Source organism: Heloderma suspectum, chromosome 2 (assembly GCF_057233095.1).
Source record: "Heloderma suspectum isolate Gila_16-S chromosome 2, 16-S_ref, whole genome shotgun sequence".
Classification (NCBI taxonomy): Eukaryota; Metazoa; Chordata; class Lepidosauria; order Squamata; family Helodermatidae; genus Heloderma; species Heloderma suspectum.
Window position 1 is genome coordinate 49144343 of NC_139459.1, and position 25768 is coordinate 49170110.

At 41.9% G+C, this 25768-nt stretch overlaps 1 protein-coding gene across 4 annotated transcripts in view; it reads left to right on the forward strand.

Moving 5' to 3' along the window:
• GFM2 (GTP dependent ribosome recycling factor mitochondrial 2) overlaps positions 1-25768 on the forward strand; it is a 27843-nt gene continuing 2075 nt past the window's right edge. Inside the window, exons 1-19 of one of the 4 annotated variants that reach the window (XM_084833475.1) lie at positions 1-373; positions 686-773; positions 2898-2943; positions 6497-6594; positions 7488-7613; positions 8158-8246; positions 9340-9428; positions 9918-9978; positions 10116-10301; positions 12754-12834; positions 14207-14355; positions 14822-14962; positions 15053-15152; positions 15704-15893; positions 16796-16872; positions 18092-18230; positions 18808-18993; positions 21074-21189; positions 21563-21745. In XM_084833475.1, coding sequence (XP_084689601.1) covers positions 329-373; positions 686-773; positions 2898-2943; positions 6497-6594; positions 7488-7613; positions 8158-8246; positions 9340-9428; positions 9918-9978; positions 10116-10301; positions 12754-12834; positions 14207-14355; positions 14822-14962; positions 15053-15152; positions 15704-15893; positions 16796-16872; positions 18092-18230; positions 18808-18993; positions 21074-21189; positions 21563-21745 — 2190 coding nt within the window. In that variant the 5' untranslated portion in view covers positions 1-328. Of the gene's footprint in view, positions 392-685; positions 774-2897; positions 2944-6496; positions 6595-7487; positions 7614-8157; positions 8247-9339; positions 9429-9917; positions 9979-10115; positions 10302-12753; positions 12835-14206; positions 14356-14821; positions 14963-15052; positions 15153-15703; positions 15894-16795; positions 16873-18091; positions 18231-18807; positions 18994-21073; positions 21190-21562; positions 21746-25768 lie in introns of all 4 variants that reach the window. The other 3 variants (XM_084833474.1, XM_084833476.1, XM_084833477.1) reach the window with 3 other exon arrangements.

Here is a 25768-nt window from a genome sequence, read left to right on the forward strand (position 1 = left end):
GTATTCCATGGGGGGAGACCGGAAGTTTGTAGACATGCTCAAGCTCAGTGGCTTTGCCCTTTCTGGTCTCTTTGGTGTTTTTTTCCTTGATTCTCAGACAGTGGATGATGGCCAAAGAGGACTTTATACACTAACGACCTGACGGAGGTGATGGGTTGGCTGCTGAATAGCATTTAAATGTTTCCTGTTTCCTCATAAATCACGGCTTCATTCGCTGCCTGTGTTAACGCGTCTCTTACCGATTTCAAATACGACACCTGAAGGGCTTTAGTTAACTATTCTCCCCATTTTGTCGCAGTTGCTTATATTGCCAGGATACTGAGTAAACATGCTGCGAGATACAAGGAAATTTATACTAAATCCCCTCAAAATGGTATGTTTACATAGCGAGGTGAGTTTATCAAGAGATGTTTAATTTAGAAGAGAATTTAACAGCTATTTGCAAAAATGAAAGCAGGTTGATTTCATCATTATGAATTGTCTTAGCAGAGATCACTGACTAAACCCAATATTTTAATCTAGGCTGTGGCATATGTGTAGAATATCTAAAATCAGCCAGTGTACCGCAGTCTATAAAATCATGCTCATATTTGACAGCAACGTGTAATCTACTATTAAACTTGTAAAAATGTTGCTATGTAATCAGGGTTTTTCCTTTCTCTAATGGTGCTTCTTCTCTTTAAAGTGTATGTATTGCAGAAAAGCAAGAGTTCTAGCTGTAAAAAGCTTCAAAGACTGTTTGAATCTTCAAAGAAATTACTGTTATCCAGGAGGTAACTTAAAACATTTTTTATTCCTAATTTGCATTGCCCATATAAGCCCACTGCACTACTATACAGGTACTTACTAAAACATACTTCTGCGTATTGTTGTTACATGTCCTTCTATGTCACAGAGCCAGCATGGTGTAGTGGCTAGAGTGCTGGACTGGGAGTCGGGAGATCCGGGTTCTAGGCCCCACTCGGCCATGGAAGCTCACTGGGTGACTTTGGGCCAGTCACATACTCTCAGCCCAACCTACCTCACAGGGTTGTTGTTGAGGATAAAATGGAGGAGGAGGAAGATTATGTACGCCACCTTGAGTTCCTTGGAGGAAAAAAGGCGGGATATAAAAGTAATAAATAAATAAAATAAAATTTTATATGGGTGATAAGAGATCACCCCTATAAAATGTAATATGGAGTTATTTTGTAACTGAGGATAGTAAAAGGTGATATTTAGGGAAAGATAGTAAGAAAACAATAAAACTGTTAAGTGTTTAATTTATGAGACTTATATCCCGCTTTTCAACCCCAAAGCAACTCAGATCTTTCATGGAATACAACTGTTCCATTAAAGACGTTACACTTTAAACAAAGCTCCATGTGGGCTTCCCACAGGCGGCTGGTTGGTCACTGTGTGAGCAGCTGGACTAGACAGGCCTTTGGTCTGATTCAGCATGGCTCTTCTTGCATTCTTAAACAGCAAACAGAGAATAACAAACACTTCCTATACATGTAGAATGTTTAATTCCTCTGAACATAGAGGAACTGAACAGTAAAAGGGACACTCTGAGCTGATCCAAGAGCAAGTGTTATAGTGTGCCTGGATGCTTGCCTCCCTGCCCAGCTTCTCTCTTATAGGGTTGCTGGTCTTACTTGACCACTGTGCTGGGGAAGGGAACTGTCCAGCTAATCCTGAAGCAAGCTTGTGATGTCTTCAGCACTCTCCAAATGTTAGAGAGTTTCTCTCAGCCCCACCCCATTACTTGTGTGAAGTTTTTCATCTATTAAATTGATGCTAGAATTCTATAAGAAACAAGCTGATAGAATATGAGACTCCAAAGGGGTTTTCAGGATAGCTCCTGAGTATTCTGCTGAAAACTTTAACAATGACAAAGAGTCTAGTGGCACCTTAAAGACTAACACATTTGTTGTGGCATAAGCATTTGTCGACAGTGTCCACGTCATCAGATGCATGAAGTGTTAACCTTAAGTTGGCAGATTTATATGCACATGATTGGGATGGGTGGGTAGGATTGTAAATAGTGAAGTCAGAGGGAACGGAAATGTAAAAAGTACAGGCAGTGATAATTACCTTAACAGCTTTCATTCACAGAACATTTTGTGAATGGTAAGCCGATGAATGCATGTAGTGTGATTTAAAAAAAAAACAAAAAACTTTTGTCCTTGTTCACACCACAGGTATTAGAGTTGTATCTCTTGATGAATTGTGCTTCAGCAATATTACATTAAAATGAATTTTCTTTAATCTGATAAAAGCAGTCATCTCCAGAAATAGCTTTTCATGCATAGTTTCCTAATATGATATAGTTATGCATGTGTTGTTGGCAGGGGAAAAAAAGATCTCCATTTACCCCATGGATGTGTGCAGTCTACTTGCACCCTGAATATGTTGATAAAGAGATGGTTAGTGCTGTCAGCTTTGATTGTGCTGATCACCTGTTGGGGAAGGGTGAATTTAGGCATCCCGTTCCAACTCTCTGGCCTAAACAGTTTGTGCTTTCACAGCTGATAGACTGTTCAGCCAGAGAGAGCCAGGGTGGTATACTGATTAGAGTGTGGACTGGGACTTGGGATATCCTCGTTCTAGTCTCCACTTGGCGATGAAGCTGATTGGGTGATTTTGAGCTATTCACTGACTCAGCCTAATCTACCTCACAGGGTTGTTGTGAGGATAAAATGGGGAGGACCATGTAAGATACCTTGGGTTCCTTGCAAGAGGAAAAAAGGAGGGGTATAAATGTAACAATAAATAAAAAATAAAGGGGGAAAACCTTGTGTTCAATAGTAAGTTCCTGTGCAAGAGTTGGGACCTATGTGTGTTGTGAAACCTGATCATTTATACTCATTGAAATAATTATAAATGTAAGTTCTGTCCAATTGTCTTTTCAACAGGTGAAGTAAAATCCTTGCGCTCGATTATCACTCCACCTGTGTCTAAGTAAGTAATGCCTGAGTAATGAGGAAACTAAGGGAGCAATCCTATGGCCACTAGACACTAGAAAATACGCTTGCCTCCCCCTTGTAGCTGGCATGGTTCTTTCCGTGCTGGCTACTTCTCTGTGCTTGGAAACAGAGCATGGAGACGGGGAAAAGGGGGCAGTCACAGGGAGGGCAGAAGACCACGGAAACTGCTTTATGCAGCTTCCTATCAGATCTCCAGGCCCCTTCCCTCCCCCTCCTAAAAGCCATGCCTAGACGGGGGCGCTCACCCATCTAGGCAAAAATGCAGGGTGGCCAGAGGATGGAGGAGAGGATCCCCTCCTTGCTCCAGCCGCCCTGCATAGGATAGTTCGCAGCCTCCGATTTTGGAGGCTGGCAAATATCTGGATAGGATTGTGCTCTACGTTAATATTGTAAATGGGATTGGGTTTATGAAATTGATGTTTAGAAAATACAATATTACTAAATGCTGCATTTCCCTCCGACAGTTACCTAATACGTCCCTGCTTTGGTAGGTGTAGTTGCTAGTGAAATCCAGGGGAAAATGCTGTCGTGCATTAAAGAACCAAGTGCCCAGAGCTCTATAGAAGGAGCTGGTAGTTAATGGGAAGAATACTCTTTCACCTGGAGATCAAAAATAAATATCCTTCAGTTAGTAGAGTCATAAACATTCAGAACATGTGAAAGAATACATTGCAGACCTCAGGTAGTTACAGAGTATCAAACAAGTACAAGATTGCACAAATGGGTATCAATGGATGATCCTAGCACTTATGATAATTTAGCAGTACCCAAGTCCAAAGGAAGCAACAGTAAGAACCAGACGTGGAGCAACCGATTGGTTCAAAATTGGGAAAGGAGTACGACAAGGCTGCATATTGTCGCCCTGCTTATTTAACTTATATGCAGAGTACATCATGAGAAACGCTGGGTTGGATGAATCACAGGTCGGAATTAAGATTGCCGGGAGAATTATCAACAACCTCAGATACGCAGATGATACCACCCTAATGGCAGAAAGCGAAGAGGATCTAAACAGCCTCTTGTTGAGGGTGAAAGTGGAGAGTACAAAAGCTGGTTTGAAACTCAACATTAAAAAAACGGAGATCATGACATCTGGCCCCATCACTTCCTGGCATATGGAAGGGGAAGAAATGTGACAGATTTTATTTTCTTGAGCTCCAAGATCACCGCAGATGGTGACTGTAGCCATGAAATTAAAAGACACTTGCTCCTTGGGAGGAAAGCTATGGCACACCTAGACAGCACAGTAAGAAGCAGAGACATCACCTTGCCGACAAAGGTCCGTATAATCAAAGCTATGGTTTTCCCAGTGGCAACATATGGCTGTGAGAGCTGGACTATAAGGAAGGCTGAGCACCGAAGAATGGATGCTTCGAACTGTGGTGCTGGAGAAGACGCTTACGAGTCCCCTGGACTGCAAGGAGGTCAAATCAGTCCATCCTAAAGGAAATCAATCCTGAGTGCTCATTGGAAGGACAGATACTGAAGCTGAAGCTCAAATATTTTGGCCACCTAATGCGAAGAGAAAACTCTCTGGAAAAGTCCCTGATGCTGGGAAAGACTGAAGGCAAAAGGAGAAGGGGACAGCAGAGGATGAGATGGCTAGATAGCATCACCAATGCAATGAATATGGACTTGAGCACGCTCCGGGAGAGCAGGACAGGAAGGCCTGGCGTGCTGTGGTCCATGGGGTCACGAAGAGTCGGACATGACTGAACGACTGAACAACAACAACAACAACAAAGTCCAAAAGGACCCACCTCAAAAAGTATATACTTTCCCAATGGCTTGCTAGTTGACATAAAAAGGAAGCTTTAACTTTTGTCTGAAAGGGTCATTGTTTCAGGTTGAGAGAATAAGTGTAGGCTTTAATATGTTTCATTTCATTAAACTGAGATCTTATTGTTAACCAGGAAGAAGAGACAGTATGACTAATTTATTTTTCAATTTGATTTTTATAGTCCTTTACTTTTCACCATAGTAGGCATTTTGTAGTGTTTTAATCTGCTGATATTGCAAGAGTCAGTGTGGTCTGATAAGTTTTGTGTTGGACTTCGGAGCCCTGTTTCAACTCCCACATCAGTATAATGGCTCAGACTGTCATAGCCTAAAATATAGGAATGACAGTGACTGAAACTGCAAAGAATTGGTAGAAAAATCAGGGTGTGGTGGAAGAAATTGCCCAGTAACTACCAAGACAGAGAAGCAATAACTGAGCATTGTCCCAGAATGCGAAGTATAATCTGATGCCTGCAGCTCCTACCAGTGATTAATTCATTCAGTCTGCAGTCTCCATCTTGAGACTACAGACCTCATGGCCACGACACCTGGTTTTTTGACTTCTTTCTTCCTTCTCTTATCCCCTGATATTTGTACCTCCTAGCTTGATGAAGAGTTCTGGAGAACACGAAAGCTAGCACACTCTTTTCTTTTTTTCTGGTCCTAATAAAGGTATTGCCTATATGTGGATTTTGGATGTTTTCCCCCTTGTGGACCAGCACAGCTCTCCTTGTTTTTTATGCAAATAATTGGGGTGAGAAAGAAGAGCAGAGTGAGTTAGTGAACAATTTGGCCATTGGTAGTAGCTGTAGCTCAACTTGGAAAGGAGTGTAGTGAGCCACTGTGGTGTGACCTTGGCAGAAATTCTCTTGAAATTTCTTTGATTTGTGCTTAGATTTTCCCATGATAATTGTGAGTATTGATATGTATTTTCAAGGGTTGTCCAGAAGAACAGGGTTGAACGTACCGTTTGTACAGTGATGAACAGAATTGCTTTCTCTGTATGTGATTTGTAAAATTATAATAACAACATTAAATAAGCCCAGTCCCCATTTTCCTGCACTGCTTGCCAATTTGCTTCCCAGCCAAATTCAAAGTGCTGGTTTTAGGCTATAAAGCTATCCCCTATGTGGCTCAGAAACCCAACCCTCTCCCCATATGAACCTATCTGGTCACTGAGGCGAGCTTCAGAGGCCCTTCTGTGTGTGCCCCCTCCAAGAGAAGCTCGGCGGGTGGCAGTGTGGCAACAGACCTTTTCTGCGACAGCCTCAGGTTTATGGGATGTTCTCCCCAGGGAAGCTCATGTGGCGCTGACACTGTCATGTTTCCAGCGCGAGGCAAAGACACGCTCCTTTCCCCAGGCATTTGGACACTAGTTATGTCCCAGTTGTTGTGGGCTGCTTTTGCGATGTTCGTTCCAGTGAGCTGGGCTGAGGCTGGAGATTTTGTGTATTTGTGGATGAACACTTTTCATATTGTATTGTTTTTGTGGTATTTATTTTTATTTGTAGAATTGTGCTGATTATGGTTTATAAAGATTTTGTTTTCTTCTTCTTCTTCTTCTTCTTCTTCTTCTTCTTCTTCTTCTTCTTCTTCTTCCTGTTATATTGATTATGGATTTTTGTATTGTGCATGTAGGTTGCTTTGGGACTGCTTTTTGTGGTGGGAAGTGACACATAAATTTAATAAATGATAATAATTAAAAATGCATAGGTGCTAAGTGAAAAGTCTTCGCTTTGCTTATGCAGAATCCGCAACATTGGTATTATGGCCCACATAGATGCAGGAAAAACAACTACCACGGAGAGGATGCTGTATTATTCTGGGTACACAAGAACTCTTGGAGGTTAGTGTTGTGTGCTTGAGAGAGAATTTTAACTACAATAATTCACAAAATTTGAGAAGGTTTATAATCTGTTCTATCCTCTTAGTTTATAGAAAGTGTGTTTAGTGTTTTGCAGCTCAAGCCTATGCCTCAGGTAAGTTGGTTGCCACATCGCTTTGTTCACACCATCTTTGCCAGCTGCCATCTTGACTTATTGCTGCCTTCACCAACTGGGCTGGGCCCCTTCCCCCCTTAAAGTGGCCATTGGAACAAGTGGCCCTCCAACGAAGAGAAGGCTGGCATGTAAGGTTATTTTTAAAGATCTGCTGTGGCCTGTTTTTGAGCTGTGAGCAGCCTGCAGCACTGTGTCCATCTACTTTGAGGGTGCTGGTGTCATCTTGTAACTGAGAACTAGTGCTGAATTTGCTTTTTTCGTTCTCCCTCCTGGCTCTGTTTCCTTTAGTGTTGTATCTCTTAGGTTGTAATCCCTATGTTTTTTAAAGTGAAGAGGTTTTGGTCTTGGCCTCAAGGTTAAAGTACTGGCTAGCATTGCCCCTGCTATGACTTTCTGACAACATCCCTCGCCTCTGCCCATTCGGCATTTGTACAGTACCTTGCATCATTCATTTGTACTTGTGCACCTGGTCAGCCTAAATTCTTTGCAGTAGTTCAAGTGATGGGACGTCTGGCTGCATTGGTGCAAGGGGGACTGGTACCCATATACAGTTCACAGCCAAATCATTGGCTTCCTATCCAGCTTGTCCAGTCTTTGACATTAGATAGGACTGAGTTCCTAAGCATTTGTTTTATAGCATTTTTTTTACCATGATACATTGTATTTTATTCTGATAATGAAGTAAGACCTCAAGCTATTTGACCACACTGAAAAGGTACATGCTCTTCCTGTTAAACAGATGTTGATGATGGGGACACTGTAACAGATTTCATGGCACAGGAGCGGGAACGTGGCATTACCATTCAATCTGCTGCTGTAACTTTTGATTGGAAGGGCTATAGGATTAACCTGATAGATACACCAGGTACATTATTTTGAGTGCTTTCTGATTCTAACAGGTGTGATAAGGTAAAGGAAAATGTAACAAAGTAAGTTCAACTGGCACTGAAAATGTATATGTGGCTTTAAATATTCTGATGAAGTCTTAGAAACTTCCTCTTCTGAATTATTATTATTTATTTGGTGGGAATAATTCCCCTGGGGTCTTCACCTGTATAATCTCCATTAAAATGAGTAGGAGCTCCACAAGAAAGCAAATATTCCTTGTTCAGGAGAAATTTCTGCTGGATTCTGCCCATTAGCAAGAAAACTATGATGTAAACCCTCCATAATTTTAGAAAACCCACACTCTGTATTTCATAATGTAACTATCTAATGTTTAGACTTTAAATTCACCAAGGACCATTGCTTTGACTAGATATTTGATAAATTTGTTGTAGTTTTAGGTGACGTGCCTGCCTATTAATGACAAAGTAGTAAAATGTTAGTAAAAAAAAATTGCCTTTCTAACATTACGATACTATGAAGTGCATGCCCCTTGTTTCTTCTGTTTGAAAACTGGACTTTAGGCCATGTGGACTTTACAGTGGAGGTGGAACGTTCCCTAAGAGTACTGGATGGAGCAGTGGCTGTATTTGATGCCTCAGCTGGTGTAGAGGTAACAATGACTCTGTACTGTGCAGCAGCTTTGCTTTATGTTAGTCCTGTTTATGTATCCCTGATTTTAATTGATAAGAACTCAGGGCACTGAAGATGCTCACGGTCCTGCATCACATTTTGAGGAGTGTGTATGTCATGGATCTCGTGCAGCTATATGTCATAATCAGAAGGAGGGCGAAGAAGCAGGACATCAGCCTTTTAGAACTGTTTGGTGATGCATAGTCCATGTGTCAAAGCAGTTCCCATTTCTGCATAACGTCGTGCTGCAAGCCCACAGGGGGGAATGTTTCCACTGAGATCCAAACTTGCATCATCTGCGTCCTAGGATAAGTCCTGCCTTCCTGGATTGAACCGCAGTCCATCAGATTCAGCGTTCTCTCTTTAGTTGCAGTTAGTGAGATACCGCTTGCGGTTTTCAAGCATGGCATGTCCCTCCTTCTATTTGTCCATCGGTATCACAAATATGTGGAGGTTTCACTGAGCGGCTTCAATGACAGATTGCCTTGATAGACCATGACTGGTTTTTTAAAGGGGTTAGAAAAATAGGGCTGTTACTGTGAAGCATAATTTGTTATGAACTTACTGCAAAACAAGTAAGTTTTCAAACATATTCAGCTCTAATATGATGGATTTTTTTTCCCCATCCCATTCCCAGTTGGGACCTCTTCTGTATCTGCCCCTTACTTAGCTTTTTTTTTCTGTGACCTAAGAATCCTCAAGCTCTTAGGCTTTTCTCAAAGGAAAGATGCTCCAATTCCTTGCTTGTGTTCCTCCAGTCCTTTGAATCTGCTTGTTAACTGCCATTGGACTCTCTAATTCCTACCCATTTGTGTTAATTGCTGACTTCACATCCTATCTCATCTGCCTTGTTGCAAACTTTCTGATTAGGGGTTGTATCCAGTGTTACTGCTACATAGAATAGACCCATTGAAATGAATTGGGTTTAAGTTAGTCTAGCATTGGATATAATACTAAGAGCCATGTCCATTTTTGCACTTTGTACATAAGTGGTAAATAAGTGTTTAAGTAGTTGCTGGTGACATCAGGCAGTCGGTCAGCTGCAAGGATTGACGTTTTCCATCTGTGCTTAGGCGCAGTCTCTCACGGTCTGGAGGCAAGCAGACAAGCACCATATACCACGACTCTGCTTTTTAAACAAGATGGATAAAAATGGAGCGAGGTACTAAGATGGCTATTCTCTTTCAGGGCCAATGAGCTCAGTGGGAGCAGCTTCCTGGGTCAGCTAAAGCAGCAGTGGCTGCTGATGCAAAGACCTAGGGGCTAGTTAACACAACTCTACATGTTGTGGTGGATGTGCTGTGTCTGATGGGCCTTGTTGCTGGTAAAGCCAGAGGCTGGGTCATTAGTCTGTGTTTTCTTTAATCCTAACTTAACAAACTGTTAAGCATGTACCATTTAAAGGTTGATTCTTTTGTGTGTAGCTGAAAACCCACACAGCTCAGGGAGTGGGGAGTGTTGAATTGGAGAGCTTAGTGTTTGGAACCTTGCACAGGGGTTGTTTTCTGGGGTGTTTGGGCTCAGGTGCTGTTTCTTGTTTTTAGTTCCCTATCTTTTTATGACTCTGGGTTCTTTGGAGGGAAAAGGCTATATTTCATAAATAGAAGCAAGCATTTTTTTTCGCGCTAAAAGTGTAATGATTTGTCTTTAGTTTCACCCTTGCAGTTGAGAGCATCAAGCAGAAGTTGAAGGTTAAGCCTTTGCTTTTACAGGTAATTTAAGAAACTTTCAGTGTTAAAATAATTAACATACTTGATTTACAGTTTGAATAATGCTTCATATGCAAGTTTGGTATTGTGGTTAGCTTGATACTACCAGGTCTTTTTTTTTTTTTATACTTTGTATATAGTTGCCAATTGGAGAGGCAAAGACCTTTAGGGGAATAGTTGACGTGGTTACCAAGGATGAACTTGTTTGGAAAGCTGCAACTGGACTGGATGATGGAAAGACTTTTGAACAGAAATCCTTGAAAGAAACTGATGATCCTGAGTTGTTGCGGGATGCCACTGATGCAAGAAATGCCTTGATAGAACAAGTAAAGTTCTAAAGTAAATATATAAACACTTAGAACCTTAATGTAATAATACTGGCTTGGATCCAGGGAGGAAGCAGTACAAGGCGCCTCCTCTTGGGCCTCTCCCAGAGGTCAGGGAACCCTCCTGGTGGGCTGAGGGGAAGGGAGATACTGCTGGAAATTTGGGCAGAGGCCCCTTTTGTGAGTGGGGGCACCACAATCCCCCCTCCCCATTCAGGAGCATCCCCTGATCCTCAGAAGAGGTTTTTCAGGGGGCTGCTGGAGGGAGGAGAGGGTGTGATCCAAGCCAATCTATTCTGATATACTCCTTTCAGCTTCAAAGACAATATGGCACTGTATAATGAATAGTGAAAAATTAAGGATGCTGCCTGTGAAATCAAACACAACTTGACACTGACATAAAAGGTCTGAGCCCTTAGCCCTTAGCTGGACAATACTTGTGTAATACAAAGAACAAAATTACTAAGGTTAAACGGCTTTGGAGCATTAACAAACGTCAAGTGTATGTCATCATTAAAGCCCTACCTTGTTTCCTGATCCCTGTAATTTCAAGGGAATTTTCTTCATGCACTTTACTAGGCAACCCTGAGGGCTGCTTCATGCATGATATTTTTCCTACACACATGTATGGACATGTAGGGGAAAATATCATATATGCTGGGACTTGAATGAATGAAACAAGTTAGTCATGACTAAATGTACATTCCTATTCATTTCAATGAATCTATTAGGACTAACGTTGGATACAATCCTTTGTTTTTTGTTTGAAACTCTCTTGCCTTTTTAGGTGTTGTAGTGTTAGAATAGATTAAACAACACATCACAGGATTTTAGTTTCTCTTTTTTTTTTGGTCTTTCCATAGCCCATTACACACATTGGACAGGTTCACGTTACCCTAAGACACCCTGCGAATAAGCCACGGTGGGTTGTTTGTTTGCAGAACAACCCACTGTACACCCAACAGACAACTGGGCTTGCAGTGGCTTGTTCTCTCCCTCTTCCGCTTCAGTCCTCCAGCTGGCTCTGGCACATATCCAGGGTACTTCACGGCAAAACCTGTCTTCCCCTCCCTGCTCCGATCGCTACCGCTTTTCTTTTCCTGGCTTTTAACTTTTTTTTTTTCCCTAGTCTCTCAAAAATGTGCAATTGGGGTTGTATTTTTTAATTATTTTTGTCAGTCTTTTGCCGTAACCGCAGCAGTAAGTGCTCCAAAAAGGAGCTATGAAAAGTGGGGGGAGTTAGTATTGTCCCTCTCTGGAGTAGTTGGAAACTTGGGGAAGTCTTGAAAAGGTGGGGGACACTGAGAAGTGTCAGTCCAACACTTAAAAGTGAGAGGATCACATTGCTGGTGGGGGGGAGATATTGTCTCCACTCCCTTTTTGGTGCACCTACTCCTTTGGCGCCCCTCCCCCCATTTTTGGTGCTTCTGAATTGCGCTACTGGTCCCTCCTTTCCCTTACTATTATTTCTCCCCCAGTCTTCGCAACTGTGCGCAAATTAGCTTGTATGCAACCTCATTTTGTCAGTTTCCTTGTTTGTTACCTACTTCCTTCACTGCTTCCTTTAACATCTGAAACAGACAAGGAAAGTAACCAGGCAAGACTGCACATATCGGACAGCCATAATAGCGTATTTGTGAAAGACTGACAAAAATAATAATTTTACAAAAATTATTACCACAATTGCACATTTTTGAGGCACCAAAACATTTTTTAAAAAATGCGAGGGAACGAGGGACAGTCCCTCCAAAGAGCCATTGCCTCACTTTGGAAGGGCAGTTGCTGGTGAGATTGTGTGAATTGAGCAGCACTGGCTTTTTTGCTGTTCTTGCCAAGCGGCTCTGTAGTCAACCACTGCAACCCATGATAAAATCACTTTCCTAGGTTCAGACAACATGACAACCCATCGTGGGTGAGAATAACCCTACAACAAGCCATGGATTCTTGGTGTGGCTTGTTCCTGAAAAATAAGCCATCTCATGGAAAGTGTTCCAGGTTTGGATGACATGACAGCTAACCATAGCTGGCTGCCCATGATGGGTTGTCATGTCGTGTGAACCCAGTTGTTGGCAGATGTCACTTTTGGTTGATCACTGAAAGACACTAAAGACTTACTGGTGGTATTTGCAGCAACAGTTGAATGGCTTGTCTGTTTATTCTCCTAGGAAAGCCTAAGCTGCATGTGTGAGGTTTTCTTCTTCTTAACCCTAATTATATCTGGTTAACATCAGTCTAAGACAGGTATGGTTGCATGAGCTAAAAATGAAGTTGCTTTTAACTAGCAATTATGAGCATTCACATTTTCACTTTGCTGATCACTTAACATTCTAAATCACTAGTTTTGGAAATGTATAGAACTCTCTTTAACTTGAGGATAGTTATCTAGACAATTGGGGGACTATCCTAAATAATGTGTCATGAGAATAATTTAAGAATGTGTTTTCTCTCTAAGCTTGCAGATCTGGATGATGAATTTGCTGAATTGGTCCTTGGGGATTTCAGTGAGAATTTTGATTCAGTACCAGCAGATGAGGTATGTGGCTTGGGTTGCTCAGTGTATGAACTGGATATTATAAAATGTTTTGAGTTTGCCTGAACTCTACAGGGTAGAGTATTTTCTTCTGCATGTGTAGCTCAAGAGGGATGCAACCAAATACACTGTCAATAGTTAGAAGGGAATGATAGGATACTATACCAAATTGGATTGAAGAATGTGGTTTGGTGAAGGGAAAGATGAGATGGTGGCAGGCAGGGAGGGAAGATGGTTGTATGTAAATCAGCAGATGCATGATACGTTTTCAGCACTTGGAAATCATTAGCAAACAGGTAATAGTCACCTTCCCTTCCAAGTTGACTGGATCATTATCTTCTGTTGTGATGTCAGTATTTCAGTCCAGATACAGTCCTAACCCAGGCCAGGATGCAGAGTCACAAAGTTAGTGCCATGCATCCAAAGGAGCTTTGAATTTACATGTCTCAAGCAGCCCCATAACTTTTTGAATATGAGAAGAGTTTCACAGGCAGTTGGAGAGTTGATTGGGGAGGTGGTGGGCTCTCCCACACTGGAGGCCTTCAAGATGAGGCTGGACAGCCATTTGTCAGGGATGCCCTGACTTGGATTCCTGCATTGAGCAGGGGGTTGGACTCGATGGCCTTGTAGGCCCCTTCCAACCCTACTATTCTATGATTCTATGATTGGTGGGTGTGGGCTCAGCCTTGTTTCAGCTAATGCTAAACCATGGTGAGAAAGGGCCATTCACTTCAAAGCAGCTGACAACATGATACGTCAAAACAAAAATCATAAACCCGCTCCATAAAACAAATGAACAAGAACACACGGAAGTTACAAAGCAATAGAAGGAACAGAAGGCATTGTGGAACTGCAAGCCATGAGCAGCAATAGCACAACCATGAAGTCAAGTGTATAAACCTAAAGCATATTCAAGAAGGCTTTCTCAGGCTTTCTGAATGCCTGCAGGTTGATTACTGATGAATGTGCCCAGAAAGCCCGTTCCATAGAACTCCTCATCAGTTGCCTTGTTTACAGTAGCTTCAGAACAGAATCTGCCTCAAGAGAAATGTTCACAGTCTTTGATAAATAGCTCATAATGGATATCAAGCAGAAGTCCATTACTTACTCTCTTGTGATTAGGGAACAGAATGTGTGTCTTTGATAAATTGTATGTGTGCATATGCAGCATATGATTCTTCAGTTTGCTTCTTTAAAGGAATAGAATATGGGATCCAGGGCAAATTTATGACCAACTAGAACAGAATGCCATCTAAAGATGCAATTCAGATATAATGTTTGAGCTACATACGTCAATAGAGCAAGCCTCTTGGTCTACGTGTTAAACTGAATCTTAAGTAAATATCTGTTACAACTGTGACTCTTCTTGATGCAGCTGCATTCAGCCGTACGAAGAGTAACTCTCGCTCGGAAAGCGGTTCCTGTGTTCTGTGGAAGTGCGCTGAAAAATAAAGGTGTTCAGCCATTATTGGATGCAGTCACTAAGTATTTGCCTGCACCAGATGAATGCAGCTATGATTTCCTGTGAGTAAGAGAAGATGATGTGCCTTCACTTGTTTAAGCATATGTTCAAAAAGCTGTGAAATGGAAACTTTTTATTAACATCTTAAGGAGGGGAGCAACAAGTATCTTGTCGGCTGGAATCCTGAGGATTAGAGTGATACCTGGAAAGAACTATATATGGAAACGTGCACATTCCTCGTAAGAGCTGGTGTGCTGCAGTGTGCATGCATGGCCGAGGGCTCCAATGAGCCCTATGTTAATTCCTGTTGCTGGATCATGACCCTAGTTCTTTCTGTTAAGCGAGGGTTTTTTTTGTTTCAGCCTAAATAGATTAGTACTGATAATACCTGTTCAAATATCCAGTAAGGACACCTCATTTATTTTATTATTCAAATTATGAGTAAATATGGTATCCTGAATGAGTGGACGTGCAGCTAAAGAAGACGCATTTTCCTTATGTACTGCCACTCGGGGTTTTGTTTTTCAGGCAGTGGTATAAAGATGACTTATGTGCTTTGACATTTAAAGTTCTGCATGACAAGCGGCGTGGGCCATTGGTTTTTTTGCGTATTTACTCTGGCACCATGAAGCCTCAGTCAGCTGTATATAATATTAACAAAAACTGCACGTAAGTAAAAACGGGGAGGAAAGGGGTATGAGCATAACAGCATGGACGCCTCTATAGAAGGAATCTCTTAACTCCAGTTGTCCATTGCAGAGAGCGAATGAGTCGCCTGCTTCTGCCTTTTGCTGATCAGCAAATAGAAATCGCTTCGCTAGCAGCTGGCAATATTGCCCTGACCGTTGGGTTCAAACAGGTAAAAAAAGAAAGAACCCTAAATGTTTATTTTTGCAAAACTGCATAAAATGTGGGAAATTTAACCGTTTTGCTGATTGACCAGTTTTCCCAAGTGGCAAATTACATTATTATGTCCTTGCTTTGATGGCATGTTTTTCATTACAGCCACAGCAAATTCTCCTGTGGCAATAAGTGGAGTGCAGCATACAAGACGTACGGTGCAATTCTAGACATGTCGACTCAGAAGTAAGTTGCACTGAGTTCAGTGAGGCTTACTTCCAGGTAAGTCGGTATAGGATTGCAGCCTTAGTTTTATAGTAAGAAATAATAAGTGAAACATCCTCATTTTCTAAAGTACAGTTCTTTATACTGGCAAAGAAAAACGATGAGAGAACTTGGTTTGATACAGAACAAAGAACTTGCTTTAATTACTGTCAGCCTAAATTGGCTTGCCTTTTAACTGGGAAAAGACAACATTCACTAATTGGTTAATTTTCAGTGCTTTTTAATGATGAAAACCAGTTATATGTTGACAATACAATGTGTCATTTGTTGTTTGGCGTGCATTAGAGTGCCACTGGCGACACCATTGTTTCATCAAAGGCTTCCGCGGTGGCTGCGGCTCAACAAGCTGGAAGAAATGTGGGGCCAAAGCGCGGTCGAACCAGTGAAGTAGAGAACCTTCTCTTAGCAGGCATTGAGATTCCAGAGCCAGTCTTCTTTTGTACAATAGAGCCACCTTCCATGGCCAGGCAACCAGGTACTCTTAATCTATACATGGTCCTGAAGAAATTGTGCACATTTAACAGAAAACCCAAATGTTGTTAAGAAGACTCTCTCATTCAGAACCTGACATCCATTGCAGGGTTGGGGGTGTGAATGAGTAAGCTTTGCTAGTTTATAAAAGCATTTAAGGGTGCAATCCTATGCATGTTTAGACAGAAAAAAGTCCTACAGCTCCCAGCATCCTCCAGCCAGCATGCCTGGCTGGGGGGATGCTGGCAGTTGTAGGACTTTTTTTAAAAAAAACCTGTCTAACATGCAGCGATTGCATCCTAAACTATGTAAACCTTTAAAGTAACTTTTTAACTATTGAGTGAAATGCCTAATTCAGATTCTAAGGCTAGGGTCTAAAGATCCACTGAACTAGCTCTGTACACCCAAGGGTGGACATGAGCAGCAGTCCCCTGTGCTACATGACACAAGATTCCTTGAAATTGGCTTGGGGGTATTTCAGAAGCAGCTTATAATGCATCACAGTCCTCAAAGGCGGGGAAAGAGAAGAAAATCTCGGTTTCTGACCTGATTCTGACTCCAGTTTTGAATTACTTGCCTTCCCTTAAAAGGTGGACCTTTTGGTCTATATTTTTGGTTGGAAGCCAGAATCATTTAATATAGCAGTACAGGAATACTAGCAGGTTGATTCTGCAAAGCTTTAGTTGCAAGGGTTTGCTTGTAACACTCTGTTTCAGTATATCACTACTTCAACTTTCGTGGACGGGTGGACCAGGAATAATTTATTGGTGACATCACATCCTTTACTTGGGAGCCACCTCTTCCTCTGCCTGTCATTAATCTCTGAGATACTTACATCTACAGTTGAGTCTACATTAAAGCCAAATGTGCTCTTTATACCTAATGTAGTCAGTGCTTTAACTCTAGATCTGGATAATGCCTTGACTTGTCTGCAGCGTGAGGATCCAAGTCTGAAAGTCAAGACAGATGCTTACACTGGGCAAGTAAGTTTACAGTGTCCAACCATTACTAAACTTCTCTGAGTATTTTATTATCTGTGTTTCATTGATTATGTTTTTAATGGCAATGTTTGCAAAAACCATTGCGCGCTCTCAGGGCATATCATTTTATGTTAGAGACTTGAGTTGGCCTAACTGCCATGGCTATCCCTGAAGAATCCATGAGAATTTAAGTTTTCTGAAAGGACAAAAAAACCATAACAGGATTTTTTGGCACTCTCATAAAATGACAATCCCATTCTGTTGGGAAAGCCATGATGATTAAACTAGTTTAAAACCCATTTGCATTTGTAAATATGACTTTGGAAACATTGTTACTGTGGTAGAACAACACTGAGAAGTGTAGAATTTAAAATAACCACTTCTATGATGTTTTGTAGGAAATTGCTATAACAAATTTTGGTAATACATATATTGCACCTGGGACTTTGTCTGTAAACCATGCTTGACTGGAGTGATCACTGTTTTCCTTTGGGAAGTGGTTTTGAGATTTAAGAGGCCCTATATTTATAATGTATGACAATATTTATGCCATTTAGCCGCCGTGAGTGCCATTTTTCTTGCTAGAAGGGCAGAGTACAAATCAAATAAAAAAAACAAAACACATTTCTATGTGAAAGAAAAATTGAGCCATTTGAATGTTATTAGGGTAAAGAGGGATATTCAGAAATTTTGTTTCCTTGTTTATGATATAAATTCCTTGCAAATTTCTTAATCAAAATGGTTGTTTTAATATTAACTCATTATATTCTGTCTTGGATAATGAAAGTCCTCTTATTTATCCCTTTGAAATCCAGAAAATTTCATAAAACTCATGTATTCCTTTTATATTCTGTTACTTTTTCTGGTGTATGGTCATGCCTCTTATTCTACAGGTCCACCTCATACCTCACTGCTGGCATACGAACATAATTGCTTTGCTTTGTGACATGCTTCATTTCCTTTTGAGATCTATAGCAACAACATAGTTTAAGCTAATCTATATTGTGAATTCCTCCCATTATTCTCAGTTCAGTTAAATGGGCACTACTGAGCCAGTGTAGCACATTCTGCCTGCTATGTTGCAGTTTCCCTTGACCCAGATCTATCCCCAGTCATTGCTGTCCTCTTTGGAAGAGAACAAAGTAATACACTTTGAAAAATTCTAACAGTATAACCAGTGCTTTTGATGTAACCGTTAATGATACTTTCAAACATTTGCCAGACTATCCTTTGTGGCATGGGAGAGCTGCACATTGAGATCATTCATGACCGAATCAAACGTGAATATGGACTTGAGACTTATCTTGGACCTCTTCAGATAGCTTACCGAGAAACGATCCACAGCTCAGTTCAAGCTATCGGTAAGGCAGCTATCCTGCACCTGCAATTGAATGACTTTAAAACTAATGAGTAGTTAACAAATTTCAAGTTCGCTTTCTTAGGGAACAATCCTATGGTCGCTAGACAGCAGCTAGACAGCCATAGGATATGCTGTTTTCTGGGAACCGACCTTGGAACCCACACTCCAAGGTCGGTTCCTGGAAAACCAACCTCCCCCTACGTCTGCACTGCCTTGGAGGCAGCATGGAGAAGCCCTGTCCTCCGCGCTCGGAAGAGGAGTGCGGAGTGGCTGAAAAGGGGCAGGGCTGGGGCCGTTCCTGGGTGGGGAGAGCGCATCTGTGTGCATGACACATCCTGTGTGTCATAAAGCGGCCTCCTCACCCGCTCGGCCCCCTGTGGCTAGACAGCCGGAAACAGCTGTCTAGCAAAAAAAGCAGGGCAGGAGAGGCATGGAGGCAACGATCCCCCCCGCCCCGTGATTCTCCTGCCTTGCTTTGAATAGGTGGTCGCCTCCGAGTTCAGAGGCGGCCACCTATCTAGGTAGGATTGTGCCCTTAAGTATGAAATTTGGCATGATCCATGATTACTTTATCTCAGATACACTGGACAGAACTATAGGAGAAAAACGACACCAGGTGACTGTGGAACTGGGAGTGAGACCATGTGTGGAAGAAATGTCAGTAACAGCACCAGTCATTGAGTATGCTGAAAATACATGTGACTCACTTCAGCCAGACCTTTGTGAAGCTATAGAAAATGGAATTTATTCTTCATGCCTTCAAGGTAAAAGGGCCACTTCAACACTTATTTTGAATGTATTGGAATTGTTTGCTGAAAAATATGTGCTACAGTTCGTTAAGAATTCTGACAAATAAACAGTTTAAAACAAAACATTTAGATGTATTAGATGCATATGGGAGTGCTGCCCAGAACCTGAGCTCTGCAACCTTTAGTAGTTTGTAAAGAAGAACAAATATATTCAGAAGCCATTCTATGGATAAAAGAAGCTTTAGGTTTATTGACATAGCTAAGGACATGTATGGAAACAAGCAGCTGAGGTCAGTGGAGGGATGTATTATGATGTCCACTTTCTGGACAGATTTGTTGGACTTCAGGTGATGCAACAAGGTAGCTCTGTCTGCCTAATTACTGAATTCCTCATATACTCTTTATTTTTCCTTGCCCTGGGATAATAGAAAATTTGGAACTGTGATTTAATTCAGCTTAGATAGCCTAGTCAACACTATGCACATTCCTTTAAATGCTCACCAGAAAAGATGCATAAAGTTGTGCAGTTTCATGTCTTTCTGAAGTTAAAAGCCCTCTTTTAATAGCCTTGACTGAGGTGGCAACTTAAAAGAATTAGGATAATCTCTCTGTGACAGATAGGAAAATCTTATCTGTGTGATGGAACCTACAGCTTTGATTAAACAATAGACTTGTGTTTGGCAGAGAATTCCACTGCCCTGTAGAACTTCACCCAGGATGACTAGAAATTTCTGGATTTAGGTTAGACTTGAGCACTCAGAAGGGATCACATAATTTAAATATAAAGGGAATATATGGCAAAGAGATATCAATCTAGATCCATATTCTTACATTTCCTCATTTTGTTTTCTTCCTCTATCCTTCACCCAGCAGAGTTTTAATATATAGTCATATCCTAAAGGACTCCATCTCCTAGTAGGTACATTTTCAAGTCAAGGCCCAGTGGGGTACAGTAGATTAAAAAGTAAGCAGTATTGTAATGATAGATTATGAAGGATGTTGTCATTCCCACCTCCCTCCCAAGATGTGTCACAAATGCTAGTTTTTCTGTTGCAGTGCAGCTCTTGAAAATCCATTTAGTATTTTTATGTTGTCATTATAGAATTGACTGTGGTGGAGGAGACCATGACACATGTATTTATGTGTGTGTGTAGCAAACAATCTCTCCCATTCCCAAATTTATGTATGGTTTTTGCATGTACCCAAATAATTTGAATATTATGCTTGAGAGCGTTTCTTAATTCCACAATATGATCTTTAAAAAAAAAAAAAAGAGAACCAAGCTACCCTTCTGCTATGATTGGTGCCTTTTGCCAGTCATGTCCCCTATGCCAAATGGTAGGAGAATTCCCAGGTAGGCCTAGATGGGCCTTAGTGGTGTTAACTGGGGTGCTTTAACTTCTTCTCTGACCTGTAACACCAAAACAATGCGTGGCATATATACTGTGCTACCTTCAGGTTTTTCTGACACTTGGGAAGGATAGGAGCCAAAAAGCCCCTTGATTTTAAACATACATATTACAGTAATCTAGCATATTCTTTGCTGCTATAAAATCCCTTAAGGGGGTGGGGCTTGTTGGGTTCTGAGGTATAATTTGGGCTTCCCTGTAAGTATAGTATAATGATTGTTATTAAAATATATGATGCTAGAGAGAGAATTGTTGCCATTTCTCTCTGTATCATTCTATTAGTAAAGCAGTTTCCTTTTTCCTCCAATGTTTAGTCCCATATGATGTTCCTGTGCTATTTTGGTTGTCACCAAGACAACCTGTAGCTCTCTCAGGCTTCCTCTCAAATTATGCATCTTGTAGGTCACAGAGCAATATGGAAGATCTCATTTTAGATAAATCAGTTTTATTCTATGATAAATAGCCTTTAATAAGGGAGAGTTGACGTGAAATTTTGCCTTAGTGACACCAAGTGTAAATTGTCAAACAACGGGATGATTAGTGGGGCTTGAGACATCTACATCACATGTCTGTCAATGCCACTTAAACACTAAGGCAGAAGTTAAGAAATGTCATCTTCATGCTTTTATCTGAAAAGTTAGTTCAGTGCTAAAATGCTCATGCATTATTTGTTTTTCATATTGCAGGACCACTTCTGGGGTTTCCAGTTCAAGATGTAGTAGTGATGGTGCATTCAGTGGCTGTAAACTCAGATACATCTCCGACAATGGTTTCTGCTTGTGTTTCTCGATGCATGCAAAAGGTATAAGGAGTCAAATAGTCTTGTCCAGGTCATTTGTACCTGTAAGTTTGTATGCCCCTTTGTAGTTCTGTTTGTTTGGAAGCTGTCTTTCTCAATGGGACAATATTTTGGTGGCATCTTTTGGAATCTTCTAGACCATAATTTTCCTGTTTTAAAATATGTATTGTTTTTCTGTTCTTTTTTTTTTTTTACTTCTGTTGCTATTCTAGCTTTTGATTTGTTTACTGTGAAATAGGATTTTCTGTCTGCTCATGCACAACAACCAAAGCTGTAATGCGAGCCAACCCCATAATCTATATATTTTTGTTAAACATACTGCTATTTACACTGAACAAGCATTCACCTTTAAGAATATTGTAATTTTGCTTGTTAGGCTTTGAGGAAAGCTGATAAAAAGGTTTTGGAGCCTCTCATGAACCTGGAAATAACTGTGGGTGAAGATCACCTTGGTGTGGTACTTGCTGACCTTGCACAGAGAAGAGGCAGCATTCAGGAAATTCAGAGTCGCCAAGATAACAAAGTGGTGATTGCATCTGTTCCACTAGCAGAAATGATGGTATGTGCTTAAGCTGCAGCAAACTGAAGATGTGTATTTATTTTGTTCTGTGCTGCGGGGTATTTTGTGTACTTATGCTACAAATGTGAGATTTCCCTAATGCAATGTGTGTACTACGATTCCCAAAGGAACTATAATTTTTGTGGGTGCTTTATTATTAGGGAGTAGAGATCCCTACCCCCATCATCGAAACGGAGACTTGGTTTACGTTGCATTTTCACCATAGAACATGGCAGTTGAGCATTCTTGGGCTTGTCCCAGCTTGACTGTGCCTCATGGGCAGAAAGGCAGAGTATGATCTGTCTCCTTTATGGAGGGAGCCTGACTGCCTGCAACAGGCAGGCATCCCCTTAGACAGGAGAGGATGAATCTGGAACAAGCGTCCTTCTAGAACAACTCAGAAACCAAAACTCTAGCTGAACCTGCAGAAAAGGGGCAAAGCAGCATGTTGTCTCATGGATCACTGCCTTGTTGTGGCGAAGGGGCTTGCGTAACTCAGTGAAGCCATAAGCTATGCCGTGCAGGGCCACCCAAGACGGACAGGTCATGGCAGAGAGTTCTGACAAAATGTGGTCCACTGGAGAAGGAAATGGCAACCCACTCCAGTATTCTTGCCAAGAAAACCCCATGGAACGTATCACAAGGCTAAAAGAGATGACGCCGGAAGATGAGCCCCTCAGGTCTGAAGGTGTCCAATATACTACTGGGGAAGAGCAGAGGGAATTTCCAAGTAGCGCCAGAAAGAGTGAAGCGGCTGGGCCAATGCTGAAAGGACACTCAGCTGTGGATGTGTCTGGTGGTGAAAAGAAAATCCGATGCTGTAAAGAACAATATTGTTTAGGAACCTGGAATGTCAGATCAATGAATCAAGGTAAGCTGGAGGTGGTCAAACATGAGATGGCAAGACTGAACATCGATATCTTGGGAATCAGCGAACTCAAATGGACAGGCATGGGTGAATTTAATTCAGGTGACCATCATATCTCCTACTGTGGGCAAGAATCCCTTAGAAGAAATAGAGTAGCACTCATAGTCAACAAAAGGGTGGGAAAAGCAGTACTGGGGTACAATCTCAAAAACAATAGAATGATCTCAGTACGAATCCAAGGCAAACCATTCCACATCCCAGTAATTCAAGTCTATGCCCCAACCACTGAGGCCGAAGAAGCTGAGGTTGATCGGTTCTATGAAGACCTACAACACCTTCTAGAACTAACACCAAAAAAAGATGTCCTCTTCATCATAGGGGATTGGAATGCTAAAGCAGGAAGTCAAGAAATCACCGGGATAACAGGCAGGCATGGCCTTGGTGTACAAAATGAAGCAGGACAAAGGCTAATCGAGTTTTGCCAAGAGAACATGCTGATCATAGCAAACACTCTTTTCCAACAGCACAAGAGGCGACTCTACACATGGACATCACCAGATGGTCAACATCGAAATCAGACTGATTATGTCCTTTGCAGCCAAAGATGGAGAAGCTCTATACAGTCAGTAAAAACAAGACCTGGAGCTGACTGTGGCTCAGATCATGAGCTTCTTGTTGCAAAATTTCGGCTTAAATTGAAGAACATAGGGAAAACCACTAAACCATTCAGGTATGACCTAAATCATATCCCTTATGAATATACAGTGGAGGTGAGGAATAGATTTAAGGGATTAGACCTGATAGACAGAGTGCCTGAGGAACTATGGACGGAGGTCTGTAACACTCAACAGTGGCCACAAGACTGGAAAAGGTCAGTTTACATTCCAATTCCAAAGAAGGGCAATGCCAAAGAGTGTTCAAACTACCGTACAATTGCGCTCCTTTCACATGCCAGCAAGGTTATACTCAAAATCCTACAAGCTAGGCTTCAGCAGTATGTGAACCGAGAACTACCAGAAGTACAAGCTGGGTTTCAAAGAGGCAGAGGAACTAGAGATCAAATCGCCAACTTTCGCTGGATCATGGAGAAAGCAAGAGAATTCCAGAAAAACATCTATTTCTGCTTCATTGACTATGCTAAAGCCTTTGATTGTGTGGATCACAACAAACTGTGGCAAATTCTGAAAGAGATGGGGGTACCAGACCACCTTACCTGTCTCCTGAGAAACCTGTACGAGGGTCAAGAAGCAACAGTAAGAACCTGACATGGAACAACCGATTGGTTCAAAATTGGGAAAGGAGTACGACAAGGCTGCATATTGTCGTCCTGCTTATATTCTTTATATGCAGAGTACATCATGAGAAATGCCAGGTTGGATGAATCACTGGTCGGAATTAAGATTGCCGGGAGAATTATCAACAACCTCAGATACGCAGACGATACCACCCTAATGACAGAAAGCGTAGAGGATGTAAAGAGCCTCTTGTTGAGGATGAAAGTGGAGAGTGCAAAAGCTGGTCTGAAACTCAACATTAAAAAAAGAAGATCATGGCATCTGGCCCCATCACTTCCTGGCTTATAGAAGGGGAAGAAATGGAAGCAGTGACAGATTTTACTTTCTTGGGCTCCAAGATCACCGCAGACGGTGACTGTAGCCATGAAATTAAAACATGCTTGCTCCTTGGGAGGAAAGCTATGGCAAACCTAGACAGCATAGTAAGAAGCAGAGACATCACCTTGCCGACAAAGATTCGTATAATCAAAGCTATGGTTTTCCCACTAGCTACATTTGTCTGTGAGAGCTGGACTATAAGGAAGGCTGAGCATCGAAGAATTGATGCTTTTGAACTGTGGTGCTGAAGAAGACTCTTAACGAGTCCCCTGGACCGCAAGGAGGTCAAATCAGTCAATCCTAAAGGAAATCAACCCTGACTGCTCGTTGGAAGGACAGATACTGAAGCTGAAGCTGAAATATTTTGGCCACCTAATGCGAAGAGAAAGGTCACTGGAAAAGACCCTGATGCTCGAAGGCAAAAGGAGAAGGGGCCGGCAGAGGATGAGATGGCTAGATAGCATCACCAATGCAATGAATATGAACTTGAGCACGCTCTGGGAGAGAGCAGAGGACAGGAAGGCCTGGTGTGCTATGGTCCATGGGGTCACGAAGAGTCGGACACGACTGAACAACAACAACAGCATGTTGTCTAGCTAAACTCCTGTACCACAGTATCACCTGGTTCAGCCAGCACTTCTCTCTACTCTACAATGTTAACAGTAGCAGGAGTGAAAGGAAATCAGGAAAACCTCAGTTAAAAATGTTACATTTGTAGCATAGTAGGATCATAAAGCTTCCTCATTCTGTATCAGACATTGGTCCATCTAGCTTAGGATCGTACATTTTAAGTGGCAGCAGCACTTTTAAGAGGCTATCTTTCACCAGCTCTGCTACCAGAGAGCCATTAACTGGAGACAGATGTTTCTCAGGTCCCTTTTTGGGGATTCAGGTTTTGTGGACCTGAATAGGTAGCTATAACTGTCCTTTTCCTCCTCCCCTTTTCCCCTAAAGATTTGGGCTACAGTTATATAGTCAAAAGCTTTAAGAGTTGCATTTAACTAGTCTAGACAGGTAAGGTTATGTGGAACTAAATAAGAATTTAAACTGCTGCTGGTTTGGTCTACTCTTAAGTTTTGTATGCTGCAGCCATGTGGGAGCAATCCTGGTGGGAGCAATCCTATGGCCCCTAGACAGAGTCTGGGGGACATAGGATTTTTCGGTTTCCTGGCTCTGTGCTCGAAGACAGGGCTCTGAATTCAGAGGCAGGAAACTGTGCTCCTTGCCTCCTCCCCATCACAGCTGGCGCAGAGACCTGTGCCAGCTGTCTCTCTGCACTTGGTAAATGGAGCGTGGAGACGGGGGAAAGGAGGCATTCCTGGGGGTGGGGAGGAGACTGGGGATGCAGTCATATGACATACCCTGTGGCTGCCCCAGCCCCCTCCCCTCCCCTCCCCTCCCCTCCCCTGAAACCTCCACTAGACAGGCAAAAATGGCCATCTAGTTAAAATGCCGCATGGGAGGTGCAAGGCGCCTCCCTCTCTGCATAGGATACTCATAAGCCTCAAATACCCAGGGCGTAACCCATAGGATTGCGCCCCA